The sequence below is a fragment of the Carassius auratus genome, chromosome 22, assembly GCF_003368295.1.
Source record: "Carassius auratus strain Wakin chromosome 22, ASM336829v1, whole genome shotgun sequence".
NCBI lineage: Eukaryota > Metazoa > Chordata > Actinopteri > Cypriniformes > Cyprinidae > Carassius > Carassius auratus.
Genome location: NC_039264.1, coordinates 33,158,583 through 33,179,826, shown reverse-complemented (window position 1 = coordinate 33,179,826; position 21,244 = coordinate 33,158,583). Strand labels below are relative to the sequence as shown.

At 35.5% G+C, this 21,244-nt stretch overlaps 1 protein-coding gene and 1 long non-coding RNA gene across 3 annotated transcripts; one reads left to right on the top strand and one right to left on the bottom strand.

Annotated features, from left to right (window-relative positions):
- The first annotated feature begins 4,153 nt into the window (after positions 1-4,153).
- On the top strand, positions 4,154-18,030 carry LOC113040447 (SLAM family member 5-like). Of its 2 annotated transcripts, XM_026198796.1 has the most exons (6): positions 4,154-4,248; positions 10,331-10,666; positions 12,362-12,697; positions 12,838-12,954; positions 16,870-16,928; positions 17,761-18,030. In XM_026198796.1, the coding sequence occupies exons 2-6, from the start codon at positions 10,375-10,377 to the stop codon at positions 17,815-17,817; spliced, it is 861 nt and encodes a 286-aa protein (XP_026054581.1). In that variant the 5' UTR covers positions 4,154-4,248; positions 10,331-10,374; the 3' UTR covers positions 17,818-18,030. The 2 variants fall into 2 exon arrangements, with proteins under 2 accessions (XP_026054581.1, XP_026054580.1); XM_026198795.1 differs by lacking the exon at positions 4,154-4,248 and having other exon boundaries at positions 10,259-10,666.
- A 1,762-nt stretch (positions 18,031-19,792) lies between these two features.
- LOC113040468 (uncharacterized) lies at positions 19,793-21,048 on the bottom strand. Its single transcript, XR_003275247.1, has 3 exons — positions 20,216-21,048; positions 20,030-20,077; positions 19,793-19,947 (listed from the first exon to the last, which is right to left on the bottom strand). It is a non-coding gene; the product is annotated as an uncharacterized LOC113040468 (long non-coding RNA).
- Positions 21,049-21,244: the final 196 nt, after the last annotated feature.

The following is a 21,244-nucleotide window of genomic DNA, read 5'->3' as shown; positions in this document are numbered from 1 at the left end:
AAGGTTGAATAGTGTAGCTATAACAGTAGTATAAGCTGTTTGGGAGAATGAAAAACAAATAAATTTTACTTTGTTGGAACAGCAGCTACGCTAATGATGTCTCTATCTGTTTCTCTGATTGACATCCCATGGTAAGCTGCAGTCTGGATCCAGAACACCTGAGAAGAGATGATGCTGACCCCTCAGAGGACCCCAGATGATGCCAACCCTGAATCAACAACAGAACTAACAAATACAGTATTATCCTGTCATGTGCACATAAACTGACAGTTAGCAACTTAGTTGGTTGGCAATGGGAAATTGCATTGCAACCAACAAAGTTGGTTTTGGGAAACGCACGCCAGATCAACATTGCACAAATCTTTATTGCTCCTGGATTAGAAATACATGTTTTTGTCCATGACGCATACATTTTTATTTGAACTTCTGTACATTTTAAATTCATTCTCACTGATAATTCAGCAGTTTTTCACAATCAATAAATTTCAGCCTTTTATTTTTTATTTATTTTTGCACTTCTTGGCCCTGTATCACTGCTTGCATTTATTTAAACAGTGCTTTTGTAGGCTTCAATAGCTAGCCAAAGTTAGGCGTTGTTGTCAAATAAAAGTGTTTTTATCCTTCTGCAAGGGTAATGTCCTTCATTAATTGTTCCAGGCTTTAATACCATTTCTCTAACTTATATATCTTGCTTCCCTTGGTTTGTTCTGGCACTTTATGGAGATCAAGTGTGTGCAGGAGTCCAGTCTTAGAATATGTATTTATAATATATTTATATTTAAGCTCTTTCTTAGTCACTGCTAGAAATACTACATTCTTTCATGTTACTTAAACTAATGGCCTTCCTAAAACTTATTTTTATTACTGTGTGCAGTTTTTTTTTAATTCAGTTTGAAATCAAGTTTCCTTGTGCTTTTAGCCATTGTGAAGGACTTCACAATAAATCGCAATGATATAGCAAACGTGATGAGGCAAAAGGTGCGGTAAGTCACGCACATCTTGTCAGTGAAGCATTGTTCTGTGATCAGCAGTAAATCTCCACTCAAAAGGCAGAGGGCGCTCTCGTGTGGATAATTCTAATACGCCCCACAGGAACTGTAGGGGTTGCTAAAAAACAAGATTTATCTGCTTCATTGATTTAATGTGACTAATAAAACACAGGACTGCGACAATATATGATTTTGAGTTTTTATTATAATAATTAATAATTATATAATAATTATTCGCTAAACACCAGATGGAGATTCTAGAAATGTTTTCTTATGTTGGAATAAAAGAGTACCGGATGAAGTGCTTCTTATTCTTACCCAAAAATACAAAATGGAAGAAATAGTTAAAACTGAACATAGTCTTGGTACTCAAGCACACACACATACCAAAGTCTTTTCTGGTAAGATATTTTTTAGGTTTACTTGAGTATGACTTTCATGTACTATATACATGTAGACCACTGCTATTTTTATTAGCCATTTCACACAATTCAGAGAAACAAAAATGTGCTGTAACTATAGGCCTGTGTTCATAATATTATGAATGAAATGTGCATTATTTGGAAGAAAGTCGAGGTGTGACTGACTTTAACCCAATAATTCCTTTAGAGTATTGCTCTATACAGTGGACCCCGCCAGGTGACCAGTAAGTGCAAATGAGCCACAGATGCAGACAATTTTTGGTTAAATTGAAATAAATTCTTTCCGATGGATGAATCTGAATTAGTGCTTACATAAAAAAAAAATTTTTTGGCATGCACAAACTGCATTTATTGTGCCAATCATTTTTACGCTGGACTGCCTCACAAACAAGAATCAGTTCAACACTGGATTTTCGCAGAGTTTAATTCTGAAAGAAGGATCAATAAAGCTTCATCTGTGAACATCAGCTGCAGACAAAGTAAGCACATTGTATTGTGTTTCAAAATTGCCTTTTTGAAAGAGCTTCTGATAAGCTAATGTTGATAAGCTAAAGTTGCTAAAGCAACCATTGTCTCCAGGGCCGTGCAGAGACCTTTGGAGGGGCAGGTGCTCAAAGTATAAAAGGGGCACATGGAACAAGGCTTTAAATAGCGCGGTTCAAAATAGCAATACAGCAATATATTGTGATGCATTCCTTGCCGATTTGCGTATCGATATGGATGATTATGTATTGATACAGCAGCAAATGCTGTGATGCAGTTTTGAAAAAGAAAAAGATTAGAAGAGACAATTTTAAGTTTAAAAGTAAAAAAAGAAAAAGTATATCCACCTAATAATAACTCTGGGATTAGAAACTGAAATGTCTTAAATTGTCTCAACCTAATGGCTTTTTATTCTCTGTTCTACAGAATAATTAAGAAGAGCCGTTATAGTAAAAACTATAGAAAACACTCTACATTTTCCTCTTTCTCACCAGCCTCTGTCTCCTGGCTTGCTTACCTGCTCTTTCTGTCACTTGTGCCTCTACATTTGCCTCTTTTTCTTCCTCTATCTCCATCTCCTCATCTGATCTATTACTTTCCAGTCTCTGTCCATATAGGAACAAGGCACAATCTACTATTTCATTATCAATCTATTATTTTAACCATCACTACTATTCTTGCACCTAATCAATAAGTCCACCTTAAATATTGATACAAAACAATAAACAACTGAGTCATGCTATGAAAGCACTGTATGACTAATATAGGCTTATGTTTTATTTATTTTTCTTTTTTATTCAAAACAATTCCAAACATGCTTAATATATCAGGAAATATCTTGATTCTCAAACGTGTAAGTAAACGCATTCTGCACCTTTATAGATTGTTATTTGATCAATAAATGGAAAGGTAGTGTAATCTATTAACTACACATAAAACCCCGACTTTTTACTTAAGTGCCATATCATGCCATAAAATATTTTTTATACGACTGAATTTGTATTTAATGTAAATTTTAATGACAATATTGTAAGTTACTTATTTTAACACTTTCATTTTACAGAGAGTAAAGAACATTTACATTATCAAATAACATTTACATTCAGTCTAGCCAGAGTTCAGGCACTCTCAAAAACTCCCATTACAATCACTGAAGCACTTTACATTACATTATGCACATCAGGATTTTTTTTTAGTTTTTTCTCTCTCTCTCTCTGAAGAAAGAATTCGCTAAATAATTCAGTCAGCGAGCAAGTGAACAAAAACACCGCGTTTCATGATGACTCTTCTGCACGTCTCCTATTGGCCATTGCATTCGCGCAACAGAACCGTTGATTGGTTATCATGAAGCGTTGTACGAACATCTCTGGCTCAGCGCCAGCCAGCGAACACAGGTTTGAATTTAGCAGCTGATGCTGAACGATCTAAATCACAACAGTGTGATTATATCAAATATATAAAAAATATTATTCTGCTGTTTTTTTTTTTTTTTTTTTGGTCGTTTGGAAGCTGCATTTAAAATCAACTTGGCTCAGAAATCTTTGAATGGGCCTCTGCCCTCGATGCCTGTGAAACGTTTCTCCCTCAAACAGCATGCTAACTTACTCTACACTACAGGCTACACACCGCAATATAAACAACATATCAGCATGTTCTCACATCACGTGGTTCTTGTAAAATAATAATAAGTAAATAAATATCAAAATCACTTCGTTGAGAATGAAACACCACTTACCAGCTTCCGCGGTGTTGAAAATATCCTCTGACAATTAAAAAATGCGCGTGCGGCCTGACGAATGGTCCGTCGTCGTCGTCAGGTCAAAGGTCAAAAATGACGGCTAAATTATTATTCAAAATTTTATTAATATTTAGATTGGGCATGAGCAGGCATTCACAAAAGGAAACGTTATGACAAAAAACAAAAACAAAAATTAGAGGAAATTTTGCTTTGACAAAAGGGCACTTTGGGCACAAAAGGGCAAAGGGGCAGGTGCTCAAGCAATATCATGATCATTTGCGTTTCCCTTACCAATTGTGATATACTGTCAGCAAAAATCTGTCCATGGGTTTTTTTTTTTTTTTTTTTTTTTGTGAAAGTGCTGGCAATGCAGTGTGGCCAGACAATGCTATAAAAACATTTTTTTAAATATATATATATATTTTTAAAATAAAATAAATTATAATCTTAAGTCAAGAAATTCCTGCAGAGGGCAGTGCAGCATGGTTGCTGAGATGGAACCTGTAAGAGTGTGTTTCCAGGGGGAACAATGAACTGTTGCACTTCTAAATGCACATGGAGGTGAAAAGTTCTTCAGTGCCGAACTCCCATTCAGTTCAACCCTGAAGATGTTGTGGTATGAACATTGTTAACATTTTCGTCAGTGTTGATGTCAAGGATAAATTTTGAAGTAGTGAAATGCCAGTATTGTATTTAAATTAGGTGGCTTTTGTTTGATGGAATTTGTCACAGTGCTGATGATGATTGATGCTAAGTTGATGTTGTTTGATTTATGTTGAAATTTAAGAACAGTTGCATGAATTGAAAGGTATAAGTTCATCAACATTATAGTTTGTTATAAATGAAACCTATGTATTTGATCTGCTTTAACTGAGTATATTTAATATGTTGATGATGAATTCAATGGAATGTGAAATATATATGTATTTTATATTAATGCACATGTAGTGTTTATATCTAATTTTAAAGGTTATCAGCCTTCTACTACTGCAATTACAGCTACTATTGTTTTGTGAAGCCTTTGCAAGCAGAAAAGTCAGCTTTATTATCAATTCTTCCACGTGTACAGCACATACATACAGAGAATTGAAATTGTGTTACTCTCAGACCCTTGGCTACATACAGATAACACTAACAGTAGAGCATAAAAATATAGATAGATAAAGATTTAATATGAAATACAAATATACAAAAAAGGACAAAAGAGGGTTTCAGAGTTCAGTGGTGCCTGGGTCAAAAAATACAAGGTTGGGAGGGAGTTCCTGACAGCCTGATGGATGAAGCTGTCCTTCAGTCTGCTGGTCTTGGTCTGGAGACTTCGCAGTCTCTTCCCTGATGGCAGCAGACTGAAGAAGCTGTGTGATTGGTGCATGGGATCACCTGTGATACAGAGGGCTTTACAGGTTAAATGGGTTCCATTAATGTCCTGGAGAGGTGGGAGAGAAACACCAATGATCTTCTCAGCTGCTCTCACTATGCATAAAACTGACTTGTGGCAGAAAGCGTTGCAGGCACCATACCATAGAAGGTGCATTTATTCATTTAGCTGTCACTTTTATCCAAAGCGACTTAGAATTTATATATATATATATATATATATATATATATATATATATATATATATATATATATATATATATATATATATATATATATATATATATATATGATATATATATATATATGTCAGAGGTCACACACCTCTGGAGGAACTAGGGGTTAAGTGTCTTGCTCAGGGACACATTGGTGTCGCACAGTGGATTCGAACCCGGGTCTCTCACACCAAAGGCATGTGTCTTATCGACTGGGCCAAAACCACCCTCATTATAAAGACCAGGAACTTGGTGCTGCCCACTCTCTCCACAGTTGCACTGTTGATGGTCAGAGGAACGTGCTGAGTGTGCGCTCTCCTGAAGTCAACAAAAATCTCCTTCGTCTTCTCCACGTTCAGAGAGAGATTGTTGTCACTGCACCACCTGGCCAGGCGGCTCACCTCGCTCCTCTTCTCTGTTGCTAATGAGACCCACCACAGTCGTGTCATCTGCAAACTTAATAAAGAGATTGGAGTTGTGTGATGGTGTGCAGTCATGGGTCAGCAGAGTGAAGAGGAGGGGGCTCAGCACACATCCTTGGGGGGCCCCAGTGTTCAGTGTGATGGTGTTGGATGTGTTGCTGTCAACCCATAATGCCTGAGGTCTTCAGTCAGAAAGTCCAACAGCCAGTTGCACAGCGAAGTGTTGAGTCTCAGCTGGACCAGTTTGTGAATGAGCTGTTGAGGTATGATAGTGTTGAATGCTTAACTGAAGTTGTATTTTACTTAGAAGCGATCTATGATTTATGCAATTGTATACATTTTTTGCCTTGTCTGCTTTTGTAACTGAAGACCTGGAGTAATATAATTAATTATTCTATTTTAGCTAATTGTTACCTAAGAATAATATTTAATTATTTGTTTATAGATTCATAAAAAAATAAAAACATAAAAGGTTTATTCTAACCGAGGTGAACATGCTGAGTGTTCATAATATTTTTATTAGGCTGAATATTGAAGATGTCTATTTTATGTGTATTTATTGTGTCTAGCTCAATTTCTGTAACTGTGGAACTGAAAAAAAATAAAACGCATAAGTTTGCCAATTAAACGATTTAAAATGGGTAAACCTTCAATACATATTTTTTATTCTTCATTTTCTTCCTTTACATACTCCAATTTGTGTTAAAACACACAACATGCTTATTCTGTGCATTTTTAGCATGTTCTGTGTGAAATCATGTTTATTTTGTTCATCAAAAGTCTGTTGTCACTTTAACTGAGCATTAGCAGCACAGCAAAAATAGACTCGGTACCTAAACCTCCATTTCACTGCTGCTCACGCAACGCTCCTGCTTGACGCTCATGTACTGCTCCTGCTGCTGGTGTGAATGCTATCATTGCTTAACTTGCACGCCAAAAAAAAAAAAAACATGCACTGCTCATGCTTGCAGTGTGAAACTGGCTTGACAGTGATGTGGTCTAAGGCATCAAGGTGGGGGAGGGGGTAAACAAAGTCCAGAGTGTTGTTTCCCCAAGTTGAAAAGTATATGTGTTGGTGTTTTTTTTTGGGAACTCACTCTAAGCCAGCATGGTACAAATCCCCAGCTAAGATTAGAAAAGCATCAAGGTTGGATCTCTGCTGCGCACTGATGTGCTATTACAGTTCACTGAGTGCTTCACTCCTATTTTTGTTGGAGCTGAGAGAGAATTGTGTATATAGCAACGAGCAGTATAATCCTTGGAATGGCCGGCACTTAATAATCTCAATATCCACCAGGGGTGAGCAGTTTTTGCAGACCACAACAGTATCGCGGCACCACACATCATTGATGTAAACACAAAGCCTGCAGTTGGGGATAGCTGGCTTGTGTGGGTTAGCCATTAGCCTAGCCCAGAAACCTCCATGCTTATCCCTCTTCTGCTTCCTCTCACACCACTTGTGGCACTTCCGCTGTGGGCGAGATGCAGTAGTGGAGGTCGGTGATGGTGTAGGCCTCCAGAGCTGACCAAGATCCTGCAGCTCTTCCGTGTGCGCAGTGTTTAATTAAAATGTGTTTCTGCCAACTTCGAACAGAAACTCACGATTGTATGCACGCTCAAAGACAGGTAGACGCGATGAAGACATACATAAACACTGTGACTCATAAAATCTTGCATCCTTCTAAACTCAAGCCATTTATCAAGTTTGGGCAGAGCTGAATGTGAAAACCGAAAAAACTTGATAAAATATTTAAAATCGTTGTAAATGATATACAATAAAGATATTACTGACCCTAAACTGCAACTTCCCACTCAATTAATTAACATACTAAAATGTAAATTTAAGCAGAAAATTAGATGGTAATAATAGATGGATCCTTCACTCACATAGGGCCCTATGATTTCCACGATGTATGAAATACAGACAGAATCATGGAATCCAGTCATAAAAATGGAATTTACAGATTAACTCGGAATGGCATGGAATTATCCAAATTCAAATTTTTTTATGAATTAATCAAAATTAGGTCATTGCACTTAACATTAAATCTCAATATGGAGTTATATCTGTAAATATTAAGCCAGAAAAGTCTTTAAATATGAATCCTACATGTTCTGTGATAATGAATGGTGCAGAAGCGTGACTTCGTTTATCACACACACGGAAGCGTGCGTGACGCTCACAGTGATTTCAGCTTCTGTCGTCTCACTAAATGAGGACGTGAACACATGAACAATATCTCCAGAACTATTCTGAGAGAAACTTCATGAGCATTTGACTGTTTGATTTGATTAAAACTAGCATCACATCACATACACAGAACCTGTAAAGGTATTCACGTCAACCCGTCAAAATAAAAGTCCGATTTAATTTAAAGACAAGTGTTTGCCAGAAATGTTCAGCAGAATGTACATGGACCACTACTACTAAAAAAAATAAATAAATCAAACATTAAGGTTTAATCACACATTTCTTCCGTGTTTTATTTTTAATAGTAAATCCCATTTGTTTACCAGATAATTAAGTTTGCTTAATTTTCAATAATTAAAAGATAAATTAAATTAATGTTTTATGCCTTTATTTTGATAACCATAAAAATGTAAATACAAAACAGAATGTCAGAGGGAGAAAAACACAGAATAAGATAAAAATAAAAACGTGTTGAATAAAAAATAAAACATTTCATAGGTCCCTAAACGTAATTTTTGTAAAACTTTTAATAAATTGTGAAAATGTATACATTTTATGATTTTAATTAATTAGACATGCTTTTTGATTAGTACAACTTAATTTAACCATGAAAAAGGAGTGGAGAAATTTTTAAACAGAAAAAAATGGAATCCAGAAAAATTAAAACGGAAAAAAATTGAATTTGGGAAAAAATAAAACTGATTTCATAGGGCCCTACTCACAGATCTCTCAAGCCTCGTTCACGCCACCAGTGTCTTGCAGCGATCATTTTCTTACCACGGATGCTAAACATTCTTACAAACTGTCTAAACTTAATTATACATGCAGACATTTTTATAAGGAGTGTTAACAAGCAAATTGATCATTCAGAGAGCCAATTTGATTTGCCCGGACCTATATGTGACCTCATAGGCTACAGTCTGCTGTCAGTAGTTGTGTTTGGCTTGAACCACGGCTACAGACGGTGGTCAATGAGATTGCTAGCCGACAGCAGTCAGGAGGGAGTTGAAAACCGACACGTCAAGTCGGGAACTTTCTGCTCCCGGTAGTGAGGGTGTAAATTTTACATAGTCTCTTATTTACTACATTATACAGTTACAGTATTCAATTTTAAAATTACATTTTAAAAGCTGTAAAATAACTCAATATTTTATATTATAAGGGGAGCTCTCAACGGAATGTTTTTTTTTTCTTTTTTTTTTTTTTTTTTACTTGATATTTCCAAGAAGTTTCCATTCCTAAAAATGTTAAATTATATGATAAAATGTATAAATAGAATTGTGTTTCTGCTTTGCTTCTGAACCAATTGCAGTTTATCTTGTTTCTGTAGATTAAAATGCAGAGCTTTTCATAGTCACGGTAGATGAAGGCACATACAAACTTAGCCTACAAACTAAACACACAAGCCCTGAATAGCCACTTTTACATAATAATAATAATAATAATTCCTTACATTTATATAGCGCTTTTCTAGGCACTCAAAGCGCTTTACATAGACATACAAGATGTTGGTCCACCCAACAGATCAAACCTCATTTCTCAAGAAAACAAATGCAGCAGGTTTCAGTTTGACTCAGATGATGAACGTCAGTAAATTGACACCGTGTGATCACTCATGGTTTTAACTGTACTTTTTCCACATATGCTATAATTGAGTACTGAGTAAATAAAGACAAACATTTTTAAATCCATAAAGTTTAGGCACTACATTGTAATTTTTTTTGGGGGGGCGGGGGCATTGTAATGATTCACTAAAGAAGGCTTATTGCTGAAATGTTTGTTCGTTCTCTTCTGAAAAATTAAAATAAATCTAAAAGTGATTCAGAAGATGAAAAGCGAGTGTGGATCCCTCACTTGAATGTTGATTGATCTGCATTTGCATTAGGAGGGTCAAACTGTGTCGTGGGAGCATTCACATTTGATCTGTTGTTTCTTTAGATCAGTTGTGCATTCATTGCTGGCTAATTAGATCAGACTTTTCACTGAATGATGATGTTTCACATGCTTCTTTTGTTCCATTTGTCCTGGTGTCTGATTGGTAAGTTATTATTCTCCATATATTTGTTTGACTTACATTTCGGAGTAATAAGGTCCTGCTGTGGCTCAAATTAAATTGATTAAATCCATCTTGCTGTTTTAAGAAATCTTAATTTCAGTGTTTACAATTGCAAATCCTCTAAACATTTCTAAACTATAATTTTAATAACTTTAATTATTTCTGCAGTAATCATAAACCTCTATTAACATCATATAAATTTAACAATACATAATATTTGGAATATATCCAACATTTTAAAACTTGTACTTTCAAGCTGCATTTAATTTATATAATTTATTGCTCTACAGCTGATCAAATTGATTCGTGCACACGTTTTTTTTTTTTTCATATACGACTTTTCATTTAGTTGCGTGTCTCTGCTGCTAAAGTTACAAATAATGTTACGTTTTCTACACCAATGAGCATTAATCTGAAAACCTGTTTATGTTCATCAGGTGTGTTTGGTGCAGAAACAAGTGAAATTCAGTCAGTGTCAGTGATGGAGGGAGAATCTGTCACTTTGCACACTTCTGTTACTAAAACTCATGAAGACGATGACATACTGTGGAAATTTGGAGCTGAAATGTCTCTCATAGCTAAAATCAGCATTGAGAAGCAAATCTCCTTCCAATATGATGTTCTTGATGGGAGATTCAGAGATCGACTGAAGCTGGACAATCAGACTGGATCTCTGACCATCACACACGTCACAACTCAACACGCTGGAGATTATAAACTAGAGATAAATGGACCTATGTGGTCATCAAAAACATTCAGCGTTTCTGTCTATGGTGAGTAAAAACACAATTTGTCCTTGTGTTAATAGCTTGGGATTAAATTTTTGCATTGTTATAGTTAGTGCTGTCAATAAAAAAAAATCACACTTTTTTTTTTTTTGTCCTAAATTTACATATAAAATAAAAGTATAAAATAGTATATTCAATAACTTTAATGTTAGTTAAGAATTCAAAGTTTTCAACTTTTATATTGCAATGATTTTCACATTCAGTGGGCCTTGGTGTTCACTCATGGGTGTGCTGATCTGTAAATTAAGTTTGGTGTTTGGGCACATTGTTGATGCATTGCTATTTTGAGGCAACTGAAAAATTATTGCGCCATTGACCAACTAATACCTGGTCTAAAATCAATGGTGGAGTTGTTGTTGTTGTTGTTGTTGTTGTTTTTAAGTGGAGCATTCGCAAAACGCGCATTCACTCTGATGACACTCTGATACTCCCATTAATTGCACATTATGCCCAAAACACCCATGGCTCATTAAAGGAAGATGCCACCATTTTTCCATATTTCACTATGTTCTTCCCTCAACTTAGACAAGTTGATAAGCACCTTTCCTGTCTCAGTTCGTGTACTCTATTGCTGTAGTGCAGGGAGCACCATTCATTCATTAGCATACAAACAGGGATGGATTTAGAAGCCACCAAACACTTCCATGTTTTCCCTATTTAAAGACCGGTAGATGAGTAGTTACACAAGTAAGAATTATGGCAAAAAATAAAACATGGTGATTTTATTATCGGATAAAAAAATAACCATAATGTATGGCGGAAGAGAACTTCGCAGAAATGTATCTAAATATATATATGTGTGTGTGTATTTGTATATATGTATGTGTATATATGTATGTATATGTATAAAACCGCTATATAACAGCTTTGCCTGCTTTCACAATAAGCACAGTTAAAAGTAAACAAAATAATCTACCTACCTAACAGCAAGTAAAAACTTTGTCAAAAGACAAAGACATGAAGAATTAAGCAAACACTCATGCACTGCCACCTTCTCTGCTGACTAATTGCCTGTCCTCTGGTGACTAATTGTTTGGCTGCTTGTTCATTAAGAGCTGCTGCTGCTGAATTGGACACTGATTTAACATGCATGCTTGTAGTTTCATTCATGCTTTAATATGAAATGATATAATCTACAGTGTGCTCTGCAATATTTGTCCATGCAATTGAAGAGCAAGTGCTATAAGTGAAAAATAATGGCTGACAGAACAGGAAATTCGTTTTTACTGACATATGGCAAAATATCATCTGACCTCCGTTCACTCTTGTTCTACTGATGCTGCCTCATCACCTGTACCATATCTGCACTTGTTTGACTAGCACCTGTTGCTGAGATGAAGTAGAGAGCATGATTAAAAATTCTCCAGTTTAATGGAATTGTAAAGACGTTCTGCATCTAAATAAATGCAATTCCTATCCAGAAAGAAGCAGCTGTTGTGCGTGAGGTCGCCAACCCTTTCTCCGCCCCCTGTTAACTGCGTCAAATATTTTTACCCCATTAAACTGAAAAAAAAAAAAAAAAACTTATAATAATCACTTGCATTTACATGCTAATTTTGACAGCACTAGTTATAGTTTGAGATGAGGGACACAATCACAGCTTATCATTTACTCATTAATGCCCAAAATAGCATTGTTGTTTAGATTTACCCATATTTCGGTTCATCTCATGGTTTCCAGCTCATCTTCCCACTCCTAAAATTACCAGAGACAGTTCTTCATCATCATCTTCACAGCAGAATTGTTCACTGGTGTGTTCAGTGGCGAATGTGAGTGATGTGACTCTCTCCTGGTACAAAGGAAACAGTTTATTGTCCAGCATCAGTGTGTCTGATCTCAGCATCAGTCTCTCTCTACCTCTGGAGGTGGAATATCAGGAGAAAAACAACTACAGCTGTGTGATCAACAATCCCATCACAAACCAGACCACACATCTGGACTTCACTCAACCCTGTCAATCATTAACTAATCAGACTCAACATCTGGACATCAGCACACTCTGTCAGCCATGTTCAGGTATGATGGTGATGATATAAACATGAACTAATCTGATGTTCTGATATAATCTAACTGTCATGATATTGCTGATATTTGACATTGTTTGTTGTAGATCAGATTTCGTCACACTGACTAAAATATATATTTTTCCTCTACAGATAAAGGCCTACCCTTGTTTTACACAGTGCTGCTCTCTGCTGCTGGACATCTGTTAATTGTAGCAGTAGTTGGGATCTTCTGCATCTGCGAGAAATGTAGAAAAATTGACAGCGAAGGCAAGTATTGACTAATCATTTTTTACTAAGTATTATAATAACCATTTGAAAATATATTCTAAATAGTCCATTGACAGTTACTATTTGAATAAATATAATTTGATTCATGATAACTTTTTGAAGATTTTAGCATGTTGATGGATGTGGTGTGTATATAAATTTAGTCTTGGCGGAATAGATCTGCTATGCTGCTGCTGAATTGCTGCTGCTGTTGGATAATGTTGTAGCTGTAGATTATTGCTACTGCTGCAAGCAAGTACAGGAACTTGCTACTGTCAATGCATATGGCGATATGGTGCCGTGAGTATTTAAAACATCCTGCTGCTGCACAAATAGCATATAAAATAACCCATAGCATATCTATACAGGTGGAGTTGGGGAAGGTAAAGGGTTTCAGATAAGCTCTGAAAGCGTGCTGCAGGAATCTCAACTGAATGCTAACCAGCCATAGAAATGCCAGGCAGTAAGCTTATTTGCTGCATATGCGTATGAACCAATCAGCTTGTGCCACGAAAATGAGACCGTGACGAACGAAAATGTGTTTTGAATGAAAGAAACTTTGACAAATCTATTGACATTTTAGTCAACTAACAAAAAAAATGGCACGTACATGTTAGGGAGGAACAATCTGGGAAGAGATTTGTTTGGAAAGAATCTGCTGCATGGTTGCGAGATTAGATGCGTACATATGAACCGGTGGGACATAAGCTAATATACTTGCTGCACGTCTAATGAACAAAAATATTGACATCTGGGAGTAAGACATATGGATAATGGATATGGATAAATCTGACTGCACAAAAGAGAACTCAATTCGGTCTGGTTTCCTGAGCACACATACAAATGCAGTACACTTTTATTATGTTGTTGTTCTCTTGTTGGTCTGATTGCTTCTATTGTTCTCATTTGTAAGTCGCTTTGGATAAAAGTGTCTGCTAAATGAGTAAATGTAAATGTCTCTCACACAACACACAAGTACTATTTCGCTTCTCCGAAATGGAGAGATAAGCACAATATTATTGCGTATTGTCTGTTTTGTGAAGTATTCAAGGAAACTCACTCGGTTATGTTTTATGTGAACATTAATAGTTGGGAGAATATTGGACGTGTATCAGCACATTGCATCCATGAACAGTATCTGGTTTTAAAGGGAGAGCAGGCTTATTTAGTTGCTATTTGTTATAAATAATGCAAAATTAGCCTGTATAAAAATGTGTATTTCGTTGAAAACACCGTGTTCTTCTTGTTTATGAGAAGTGGTTTTATTTAATTTAAACATTAAGGCATTTTGTGTGTCACCGCAGTTAAATATGTATCTCATGATAAAACCTTAATATCAAACCTAGTTCATTTGAAAACCCATTAGATTTAGCAGACTAAACTTACTGTAGATTTAGTTGACTAAAATCTTATGATATGTAGTTGACTTAAACTAGACTAAAGCAAAAAGAATTGGCATTTTAGTGAAAAGACTATGACCGCAACTAAATCAAAATTTGCTGTCAAAATTAACTCTGATCCCACAATAATAATAACTAGATAGTAAAGTTTGTAGACAAACTTTAAGTTTCCTTGAAAAAGCCTTGCCAGAAAGTTTGAATTAGTTTTAAAAGCTTAAAGTTTGAGGGTTAACTTAAAGTAGTTTTAAAGTTAATTTAAAGGCAATACAAACTATTAGAAAAATAAATATATAAACAGACAGATAGATAAATGGATAAGAAACCTGCATGTTGCTAGCATGATTAACAAGTTACTATCGTGTCATTAACTTGTTTTCAGCATGATTATCAAGTGACTAGCATTTTGCTAGCATGACTAGTAAGTGTCTTGCATGTCATTAACATGATTTGCAAGTGAAAATCATGTTGCTAGCATGATTAGCAAGTTACTAGCATGCTGTTAGCATGATTAGCGAGTAACTAGCATGTTGTTATCTTGTTTCAAGCATGATAAGCAAAAATATTAGCATGTTTATAGTCTGATTAGCAAATTACTAACATGTTGACATGTTTTTGTGCTAACAAAAGCAGCTAAGACCAGTGTGAAAGTGGTCGAAACCACTTTAAAACCATGTTAAAAGCATGTTCCTAGCCTGATTAGCAAATTAATGGCATGTTTCTAAATGGTAATCCAGTTGATTCACTAAACAAAAAAAAAAACAAAAACAAAAAAAAAAATCTAAAAACCAGCTAAGACCAACAAATCCCAAAATTCAGTATCTCAGAAAATTAGAAAATAACTTAAGACCAATACAAAGAAAGGATTTTTAGAAATCTTGGCCAACTGAAAAGTATGAACATGAAAAGTATGAGCATGTACAGCACTCAATACTTAGTTGGGGCTCCTTTTGCCTGAATTACTGCATCAATGCTGCATGGCATAGAGTCGATCAGTCTGTGGCACTGCTCAGGTGTTATGAGAGCCCAGGTTGCTCTGATAGTGGCCTTAAGCTCTTCTGCATTCTTGGGTCTGGCATATCGTATCTTCATCTTCACAATACCCCATAGATTTTCTAAGGTCTTAGAAAATATATTTTCTAAGACCTTAGAAAATCTAATCTAAATCAATTTTACAGGCCAATTAAGAACAGGGATACCATGGTCCTTAAACCAGGTACTGGAAGCTTTGGTAGTCTGTGCAGGTGCCAAGTCCTGTTGGAAAGTGAAATTTGCATCTCCATAAAGTTGCAGCAGGAAGCATGAAGTGCTCTAAAACTTCCTGGCATACAGCTGCGTTGACCTTGGACCTCAGAAAACTAAGTGGACCAACACCAGAAGATGACATGGCACTGCAAACCATCACTGACTGTGGAAATTTAACACTGGACTTCAAGCAACGTGGATTGTGTGCCTCTCCTCTCTTCCTCCAGACTCTGGGACCCTGATTTCCAAATTAAATGCAAAATTTACTTTCATCAGAGAACATAACTTTGGACCACTCAGAGACGCTTCTGATGCTGTCTGTTGTTCAAGAGTGGCTTGACACAAGGAATGCGAAGCTGAAACCCATGTCTTGCATACGTCTGTGTGAAGTGGTTCTTGAAGCACTGACTCCAGCTGCAGTCCACTCTTTGTGAACCTCCCCCACATTTTCGTATGGGTTTTGTTTCACAATCCTCTCCAGGGTGCAGTTATCCCTATTGCTTCTACACTTATTTTCTACCATATCTTTTCCTTCTCTTCACCTCTCTATTAATGTGCTTGGACACAGAGCTCTGTGAACAGCCAGCCTCTTTTGCAGTGACCTTTTGTGTCTTGCCCTCCTTGTGCAAGGTGTCAATGGTCGTCTTTTGGACAACTGTCAAGTCAGCAGTCTTCCCCATGATTGTGTAGCTTACATAACTAGACTGAGAGACCGTTTAAAGACCTTTGCAGGTGTTTTGAGTTAATTAGCTGATTAGAGCGAGGCAGATACTGAGATACTGAATTTGAGATTTTCCTTAGTTGTCAATTATAATCATCAAAATTAAAAGAAATAAACATTTGAAATGTATCAGTCTGTGTGTAATGAATGAATATAATATACAAGTTTCACTTTTTGAATGGAATTAGTAAAATCAACTTTTTGATGATTTTCTAATTATGTGACAAGCCCCTGTATATGTGATCAGATTTAGCAAATAATATGCACATTTAGCATATTGTGTGGGGAGGGCTCTGAGCTTATACTTTAGCCTGAACCCAGAAAACTCCCCTATATCCCAAGCTGGGATGGGAATAGTCGGGGTGGAGGAGAGATGCCGGAGAACTGTCACGGGACAGCTGTAAGTTGGCTATATAGATATTTACTATCATGCTTAAGTTGATAAATTGAGCCTGCTCTTCTTGAACTTTGTCAATAAAACATCATGATGACTTCTGTTTAGCTTGCCAGTAGGATTTAATTTTGTTTTAATACATCTATTTTTTTAAACAGTTGAAACTCTTGAAGAGATCAGTTACACTGTGGTCTACAAAAGAAATTCACTTAAATCGGTAAGATAATTATTTATTCCTGTTAAATATCTCTGTGTCATTTCAGCAGTTATGGATGTTTGTGAACTTCTTTTTCTTGTCTGTATAATGATCAAATGCATACATTACAAACACAACAATATCAGATGAAAGCAATAAGGTTAGGCAGTGGCTATTATTTTCAATTATGACAGTGTATTTCACTTGGCAGTCTATGGGGCAGTCACACGCCTCCTGGATTTCATCCAAAGCCTTATATTTTGTTCTGATGAACAAAGCTTTTACAGGTGGAATAACCATTAAACACTAAGTGAAAATACTAATAGCATATATTTTCTGCTATATTTATACTACTAACGGCAAACAGTGGCAAATGGCTACACGTCAGTATTGTAGTACATTATAAAACAGTAAGCAATAATACACATTGAGTGTGAAGTATAATTTAATTTATAATTATTAAATGGGTGCCTCATTATTGGAACAATAAACAATAAAACCTATCATTACCCTACCCAATATTTAATTTTCAACTTTTCAATTATTTCCTTCATTTTTATTGAAAATAAATGCCTTTACCATGAGATGTGAAAAGGGAGAAGATGAGTTCTGCACATTTATAGTGTTGTCTAGTCAAACCACAGGTTGGTGGGCGGAGGTAGTGTAAATAGTCTCTGCCAACAAGGTGTGTAGCACAAAACTAGAACGAGTCAGTTTGAACAATGTATGTTAAATTTAGGTAGTTAGCATAGGCATGCCAGCATGATAAATACTTTTTATTTCAAGATAAAGAAGAGACTTTTATTAGAGACTATTATTATCATTATTATGTTGTTGTGCATTTTTTTTACAGAAAGAGAATACAGAGGAAGTACATGTGGTATATACATCTGTCAACAAGAAAATATGATCAAACTTAAATATATTTTCGAAGAAGACTGAACTGTGTGACCTGCGACAACCTCTGAGTTTATAGTTAAGTTTTGGGATTAGTGTGAATGACCACATGTAGCATCATGAACATATGCAGCTGGATCATCGTGAGGGGTTTGAATATGGAGTTATTTTCTGTATTTTTATGCAATCTCAAACAGTGTTTAAGGGCAAAATGATTGTATTGTAAAAAAAAAAATATATATATATATATATATATATATATATATATATAAGTCCAAATTAAAAAAATGTAACTAAAGGTTTGTTAGAAAAAATAAGTTTTGTGAATCAGATGCAGAATGCTCATAGGTGAAGACTGTGTTTTATTCATTTATTCACATCTGTACAGAAATGTGTTTTGATCTGTTAGACAAAGTGTTTTCATGAGAATGTACTGCTAGACGTTTGTGTCTTATGTCAGTTTGAGACTGTGTCTGAGGTGTAAGTAGCATGTCTGTGAATAGCATGTGGTTGAAGGGCTTTTTCCATTCATGCTCACATAACACCATTTGACTTCTCTACAGAAAAAAACCCAAAAAATGTATTGATACATTTTCTCATTTTAAAGGTCATTTTAAATTTAGTTTTTTTCTTTTTTTGTCAATGTCTGGGTCATTTTAAGAATAAATGCAATATGAATTACAATTTATGAATTATGTTTGATGGCTGTTATTTCTTTTAGTTTTCATCAGTTTTAAAGAAAAATAAAAGGTAGCAATGCTGCTTACAAACTTTATTTAATTGTTTTCCAGTGACACAATGGTGCAAATGTTGAATAATAATTAAAAAAAAAAATGTCAGTTTAGAGTGTGAAAATGTAAAGGAATTCAATCCATATACAATTCACTAATTCAAAGTTGTTTATAGCCATAATGCCATTGGATAATCACTCTTTTAAAACGTTTTCAGTAGATGGGTAAAACACTTATTTTATATATTTTCAAGTCTTCTCAAATGCATCACTGGTGAAACAAATAATAGTTTAATTACATTATCTAACAGTAGGGGCTAACAGGTCACATCAACCAGATGAATCTTTGCCCTTTGGAATTCATGAAACAATAAATACATCTCACAGTAGAACAGACTATGTTAGGCTGCTGTCACTTTAAGACGGATACACAGAACCAGTATATTGATCAGTCATTCTCCCAGCTGTTTATATTCACTTAGAACAGGTACTTAGACATAATTCTCTCAAAGGATTTAAATGCAAAAGCGTTTTTAATAAAAATACAAATTACAAAGTATTCAGAAGTAATTAAAACAATATTTGAATCATTTTATCAAAATATTGCCCATATCTGCATATAGATTACGATGTCCTATTAACTTTTACGATAGATTTAAGAGATAAAGGGCGCCATCTGTTGGTTGTTTGAGAAAACGTATCCGTAATTAAACAGCATCACAGTTTTCAGCACCATCGTGGGATTTGAAAGCATCATAAGCTAATGGGGTAACATATAGGATTATACTTGAAATAGAAGGACCAGCATGTTTTTATTACATTTGTCATATGAACATACAGATCTTCACGTTTTTCCCCCATTGCAAGAAAATAGACTATATAGGCAAAACCTTTTTTTTTTAAATTAATGACCAGGTTAAACAAAACAAAAAACAATTGTCTTTTACTGAGCTCCTGTTGTGTGCTATTGAAGAGTTTGACCTTTTTTAATACTTCAGCTTGGACACAGAATTTCTTATAAAATTTTCATTACAAAAAGAGGCACCAGTTACAAGTGAAGTGAACTGAAATACTCAGAATTCGTGCTCAACATTTAACCCATCCAAAGTGCACACACGCACCATGAACACACACACACACACACACACTGTGAACACACACCTGCAGCAGTGGGCAGTCATTCATGCTGCGGTGCCCGGGGAGCAGTTGGGGGTTCAGTGTCTTGCTCAAGGGCACCTCAGTTGTGGCATTGCTAGCCCAAGACTCAAACCCACAACCTTAGGGTTAGGAGTCAAACTCTCTAACCACTAGGCCACAACTTCCCAATCTTATTGCTCTTATATCAACCTCAGTTATCAGTAGGCAGCTGATGAACTGTCTGAACAGATGACTCTGGAAACAGCCCTGATAACCCTGAGAAAGAAAGAGAGATTAGCACAATTAGAAATATTTTCCTTTGTCCAGATAAAAAGATCAAAACAGGAGTCGCACACACTTTTCTTGATCAAGTGCAGGCGATTATTTCCATCACAGTGATGACGTTCTGCAATACAAACAAAATGGGAAAATTATTAAATTATATGAAATGACAATGAATACAGCACAGCTCAGCATGCTTTAAAAACTGAGAAAGTTAAGAAAATATAAGAAAAAAGGATCATTTGAAAGAATGAACATTCACCTTCAATCACCTACAGGTCTCCATATTCCTCCTGGCATGAAATGCACAAACTTGGCAGTCAAAAACCTAATCAGAATCTCAAGTGGCAGAACACATTTCCACACAGAGGACGTTCAGTGGATTTAGCAAACATCTGAAATCTATAAGACATGTCATTTTCTATCACTAAACATTAAATGTAAAAAAAAAAAAAAAAAAAAAAAAAACCTTAATTCAGAAGCTGAACACCAGTACACAGTTTGAGGAGCAGCTTGTAAGTCACATACTATTATAGTGTATAAAACAATATTTTTCTTTTACACGTTGCAATTAGCCTTGAAAAAACTGAATTATAAAACATATTTGTCATTTTGCATCTGCTTCTCTCCACAGTGTCTTTCAGTGCAGTTAGTGTACTACAAATTCAGTTCCTGAGATATAAAGTTTGATCAACACAACGATGATATACAGGTACATGGAAAAAACTTTGCTGGATTTGAACCACCTTTCTAACCACACTTTTTTAACCAAACGATCAAACATCATTGTGGACTTTGAATTCATTTCTCAAGAATTCCTTATAAAATACAATAAAAATCAATAAATAATAAAAACACCCGTTTAGAGTAAACAAAGCCATTTAAATAATGACATAAACTTCAAGTGCTGGTATCATGGCAATATTTCTCTGTGAGTGATGAGAATTTCAGCCAATCTTCTTCCAGTTCCCCTTTATCATTTCTCATCTTCCTTCTCTTTATGTTCCCTTTCAGTGGAAATATTTAAATGATGTAATCGTGATGTCCCATTAGTCCCTGGTGAAGCACCATCCTGATTAGGGGATGTCAGTGGACAATAATGGATCTTGGACTGGATATGGGGCCACCTCATCTTGCATTTGAATCCCATTCTGATTAACACATAAAAAGAAAGATAATGTTTTCTGAATGTAAACAAGTTTTTTTCGGCAGTAAAACAGCAAAGAGCAGTGCTCTCTCACATTAGGCAGGTGTTATTAGTGTTTCTATGTAATTATTTCCAAATGAAGCA